The 5959-nt window shown below is 36.9% G+C and overlaps 1 protein-coding gene across 1 annotated transcript in view; it reads right to left on the reverse strand.

Moving 5' to 3' along the window:
• Positions 1–738: 738 nt before the first annotated feature.
• LOC104539993 (WW domain-containing adapter protein with coiled-coil-like) overlaps positions 739–5959 on the reverse strand; it is a 30796-nt gene continuing 25575 nt past the window's right edge. The window contains exons 4-6 of the mRNA XM_010183676.1: positions 5372–5484; positions 3624–3932; positions 739–922 (exon numbers count right to left, since the gene is read on the reverse strand). Of these exons, the coding sequence (XP_010181978.1) occupies positions 876–922; positions 3624–3932; positions 5372–5484 (469 nt within the window). The 3' untranslated portion in view covers positions 739–875. The remainder of the gene's footprint in view (positions 923–3623; positions 3933–5371; positions 5485–5959) is intronic.

Genomic DNA, 5959 nt, shown 5'->3' on the forward strand with positions numbered 1-5959 from the left:
ATTTAAAAGCAACACATTTTGTAAACACATTTGGACAAATGAAACTATGGCAACAACAGTAACAGGGTTCTCAAATATGCTCAAACTACCTAAAATACAAAAAAACCCTGTACTTCTCTCATTTGCATTACTCCAGTCTTAAAACTGAATTTTCATATTTTATCTCTGCTGCCAAAATAAATGTAGGAGCAATGCTCAGCAAACACGTATAATGCACTGGAAAAAACTTCTAACCATTTCACTAGTGTAATTTTTTTTAACCACTGTAGGAATTGAGTAATAAACTTTAAAACTGTAAAACTCAGCCAAAGAAGATGCAACAATACCAGCAGCAATGTTAATAACTGACTGCTAAAGGCTAGCAAGCGTTACAAGAAAACCACAGGGGTGAGAAAAGGATGAGGAAGAAGCTCAGCTGTAACTAACCAAACCACTTCACTCTGTCAGCATCAGGGTCACAACTCACCCAGCACTGCACTGACCAGCTTGAGGAGTTTTGTCAGAAAAATTTGAGAGTATTGCTGCACTAGAAACAGAAGTGCTGCCTGATGGGACAGGGGACTTGGAGGAAATGTGAGAAAAAAAGTATCCTACAGACAGATACACTGTTAAGATATGGACAATACAACATTTCATTAAGTAATGAATTAGAAATAAGAAAATGTGATGTGCCCTACAGATAAAGCAGCCAAGAAGTAGGAAAAGCAACCCCACACTTTACCTGCATAAAGCACTCACAGTAAGCACAAACAGAAGCAGGAGATTCTGACTGGAACATTCAAACCAAAGGGTAGAGGTCAAACAGTTCCCCAGGAACTCTCCACTACCGCCAGCCATTGAGGGCAGAGCGCTACTGCTAACAGCTGAGCTAGAGTTCAGCCAGGGATTTTATTCAATCTCCTTGTGGGACTACAACATACCCCTGCAGCAAAAGAGATCGAGCTGAAAAAAGTGGTGGTGTTGGTTTCTGTGGTATTCTGTTGTTTTATTTTTCACAACTATTACTGCATTAGAAAATATACACTGAGAACAGAACTATTAATACATATATGCTGGCATAAGGCTGCCAGCAACACACTGACAAGAAGCAAGAACTCATTCAGGCAAGCACTACTGCGCATACTATTCAGTCATTTGGATCAAGCTATTTTTATACGCAAGAAAACCCAGCTTTACCTCTTTTTAGAAAGAGATGGGGGTGGCACAGCTCGTGAACAGAAGATCAGAGGCTGTTTGATTTACTTGTGTAAAAATAAACCCCTCAAACTATTTTCCAGTTTCACACAGACACTTTTAAAAGATTGTCCGAACTGTCTCAGGACAATTTTTTCTCATTTTGTATAACAGCTACAAACAAATACTTTTAAAGACTGCATACCTATAGTACTACAGGGTCACAGTCAAAGAAAGCAAACTATCAAAAAACATCCCAATGCACAGCACTGCTTCCTCCCTTCAATTTAAATATGTAATATGCTACAGAAATTATACTGGTCAAAATTCTTAAAAAAAAAAAAAAGTCCAACATTCACAAAAAAAGGGAAGGCTACTGAATACACTCTTTGAATGATCTCTCATTATATCATATGCTGCACTGTATTTTTTTCTTTCTGTAAGAAAAGAGGTATCCAAGAAATACCTGGAAACTCCCATTTTCTGGATAACTATTTCAAGCCTGACATTCATCTATTCCTATTCTTCAACTACTTACTAACTTTCTGTGATCCACACTGTCTGAAGTTCAGGATGTACTGTATTTGCTCACAATGAGGTGCCATAAAATGCTTCAATCAGTAAGGCAAGAGTATTACAGAGAATCTATCCATTGAACGCACAAAACCCTTTTAAAAACCGCCTACATAGGAACAGAGAAATGAAGTGATAATTTAATATGGAACCATCCACAGTAGTAGAGATTCTGAAGTTTACAAGACTGCCCTGTGCGAACATTTTCACACTGTAAGCAATACCTGAACTCCCTGCCAGCACTTGTAGCAGTGGTCACAACGTGAAACTCCTTCAATTGCAGTAAGATTCTGTTGCTCAATTTAAGTGGAAGCAATGAATAAAGGCGTGCAGTAAAGCAAGGTAAAAGTATATCCATTTTGAAGTCTGATTACACACCAAACAGGAATCAACTACAGGCCAGAACTGAGTAATAAGGGTTTTCTTTAAGTACATTTTAAAAACAGTGATGAAAATGGAGAAGCTATGCTAAAGGAGAGAACACTTCACATGGATGTTTTGCACTGTCATATTTAAAAGTGCATTAAGCTGCAATCAAAACACAGAGAATGAACTGAAGCAGGTAACTATGGTAACTCAGTACAAGAATCATGCACGAACTAGCACAGCTTACTTCCTGCATTACTGTGTTGAACAGGAAAAGGCCTGCTGAAAATCCTCTGTTCCTCTGCAGTTCATAGTCAACATTCATGTACCAGGTCATGTAAAAATTACACAAAGTCTCAAGAGAAATACAGGATTTCTTTACACCCACAATTTTCTTACAGTGCCGTATTTGCCAATATACTGTATTGTTTGGACATTTTGGATGGCCAAGTGCACTTATTTCTGTGTAAAAGCTGGAATTCTTTCATAAAGAAAACTGTGAGGCAGGAAAGCAATTGCAGAGTATAAGACCAGTGTCAGATCCAAGTCTTCCTGGTCTTCCTTTTAGCACTGCACTATTCTTCTGTAACTAGACAGACGTGCAAACATCAATAAGACAACAAGCCATCTTTCAAAAAAGAATTCACTGTCATACTAATTAACCAATATTTTAAATTAAAAGCAGCGATGTTTATCAAAAATTATTTTTCCCCGCTCACAAAGGCCCCAAAATAGAATTTTCTTATACAATGTTATCTCTAAGAAGTCGACTATACCAAAATATCGCGCTATCACTGATAACACACATCTTCATTCTTACAGTCTTCTCGAGCTCTTCTTCTCTAATGAAGTAAATCTAATTAAAATATAGAGTTTTGAAGGGTCACAAACAATGCACAGTGAAGTCCTGATCTTTGCTTGATGACTAACTGTTTCTGGTACGTATTATACAGAAATACAAACTTTCAGCAGCTTTAGAACTGAAGATCCAGTATATAATAAAACACAGATGAAAACAGAAGAGTAACTGCTACAGATAGGTAGAAAACTATGTTGCTTTCTGTAAGAACTGCACTTGTGTTTATTGAAAAGTTTGACACTAGCATTCCAGAAACAGCAGTTCATAAAAAATAATGGTCTACAATTACTTTCAAATGATGTAACTACATATATGTTAAGAACTCAAATAATGGCAAAGATCCAAAACAACACGAGGGAGGACAAAAATTAAACTATGTCCTACCAAAACACATCTTTCAAATTATCATTTGAAATTATAATTTGAAAAATAAGCCAATGAACAGTAAATATTGCAGTGTCAATTTGAAGCTGTGTAGAATACAGCAAATGTGGTTTTTAAGGGGAAATAAACACATCACAGCAGTAATTGGGTTCTAAGCGCACACAATCAACAAAAAATACCCTTACATTCTAGAACTAACAAATTTCAGACACACAATGCAAATGCAAAGCATCATCTTAAATACCAGAAGGAATTTCATTAGACATACCTTTTCTCTCTGTTTTCTGTGCAGGGATGGAAGATGTGGATGTAGGCAGTTTTGATAAAGTAGATGCTCCATTAGCATCAAAGGATTTCTTTGGCTGGTGATCAGATTGTAGAGAAAATGGACTAGGAGGAACAGTGCTTGGGGTAGCAGTTGGATGAACCACTGGTTTGATGGGATGCTGTACTGGAGTAGAACTACTGTGAGTCTCTGCTCTTGGCAGTCTGTAGTCTCTGTCATTGTGCCTGCTTGTTTGAGATAAAATATTCTGAGGGAGCATACTACTGGCGTCACTGGAATGCTTGTCTTCCACTTTTTCCAGGATTCCCCAAGTAACGTTGCAATAAGAAAAAAAGATTAAATTAGAAACTTGTCTAAGATTGCAGTGACTTTGATTAATACAGCTGCACATCAACAACTAGAGCTGATTGAACTCCTTATGATTAAAAAAAACCCTCAAGTAGATCAGCATCAAAAAAGGCAAAATTTAATTTTACTCACTGACAAAATGTATTTTCTCTGACCTTTGCTTGATTTAGAGTTCCAGTTAAACACTGTGTTTTGATGAAAGGCTGCTTTATAGAAAGTGTTACAGTCAAGTTAACTTTTGAAGTTTCCTGAAAAAATCTAAATCAAAACCTATTATTTCCATCTTATATTTAGTGTGAAGAGATAATTCATGCCATTTTTCTTTTGTTCATTGAAAATCCTGAACACCAAGTATAATTTAAGTTTCAAATTCTAGCCTTCAAAGAATTCCACTTCAAGCCACTTGAGTACTACTATAAAGAATTTACTTTCAATTGAATTAATTCAAGAAGACTATAAATCAAATGAGTGACTAATCTGCATTTGTCACATGATCAGACTTCAAAATACGCTACACAGGGAACATACCAAGCAAGTATAGAGCAATTTTTTTTTACTGATTCCTAGATTTTCAACTGTCACGAAACAGTTACTGCAATATGCATTTCTGCTTTATTTTTGTAGCATGAAGTATGTTTTAGCATATACAGAAAACCAGCCCTTTATACATCTCCACCTTGTCAAGTCCCAAGCAAGAGGTGGGACAGAAGGGGAGATTAATACTTTGGCTTCTACTTTTAAACCACCCTGAGAACTATGCTACAAATTCAACACAACCCACATCAGCATACAGAAGGAATCTCACAGTACAACCACTTCCCAGAAACAAACTGACAAAGATTAAAGCTAGGTATCAGGAAAAGAAATTCCAAGTAACAGAAGTTCATACGCCAGGAAAGGCTCTGCTTAGAGCATTGGCATGGTAAAAACAACCTACGCAAGCTTCTGAAAACCCCGGTATCATAATCCACTAAATTAGCTTATTTTTTCAGATGCGAAATCAAGGTTTTAGAAGAGACTGCTGCATCTCTATTTTTAAGCTAAGAATATGACAGTGACAGGACTCAATGATCATGACCATTCAACTATACCACAAACTGTGCAATTCAAAAACTACCTATTAAATTAAGCAGTAAAAGCTGCAAAAAGGAGAAGTACCATGAAAAGCATTAAGCAAGCATTGTACTAGTAAAGGCTCAAAGTTATTTTAAGAAACATTTGGGAGAGCTGTCTATACCATCCACTTTGGCCTTTTTATATAAAAAGGTGAGAAAATAGCTAAGAAAAGGTATTTTTAATTTTTTCTTTTCCAAACTTTGAAAAAAACCCCAAACAATAATGCAAATAAGACAAGAATGTGTTACTGTAAAAAATCCACATACTTCCACTGGCAAACCCACTGGCAGCTGTCGCCTGCATCACCTCTCTTCTGTAATCCCTATCTTTTGGAAAACTGTTAACTGACATTTTGCTTGCTTCTTTTTGTCTCTGCTCTCTGAAAAAAAGAAAACACAAGTTAAGTAAGAACTTACATCATCTAATAACATAACACTGTCCATAAGTGAGGTTACATGAGACAAATTAAACTGCTCTAAGAACTTGCTGCTACAGACAGGGCAGGCAAACTCCAGCCATTGCTTCCTTATACCAGTGCTTTTTGAAGCTCCTACTATACCAGTTCAGCTCACTAACACTAAAAAAAACACCCCAAAAACAACAACCACCAAAAAAACCCCCCACAAAAAAACCCCAGAAACCAAAAACCTAGCCCAAAGAAAAACCCAACCCCAAAAAACCAAACCAAAACAACCCTTTCCACACTCCCACCACAAAAATCCCAAACCAACCATACTTCTTCCTCCTGCTCTGGATCATCACACGTGCCAGAGCTCATGGTAAGGGTAGGAACACAGTAGACTTGGATCACAATCTTTTACAGTAGTAATCTATTAGATAAGCTCAACCGCTCT

Source organism: Mesitornis unicolor, unplaced genomic scaffold (genome assembly GCF_000695765.1).
Source record: "Mesitornis unicolor isolate BGI_N332 unplaced genomic scaffold, ASM69576v1 scaffold13794, whole genome shotgun sequence".
In the NCBI taxonomy this organism is placed as follows: Eukaryota; Metazoa; Chordata; class Aves; order Mesitornithiformes; family Mesitornithidae; genus Mesitornis; species Mesitornis unicolor.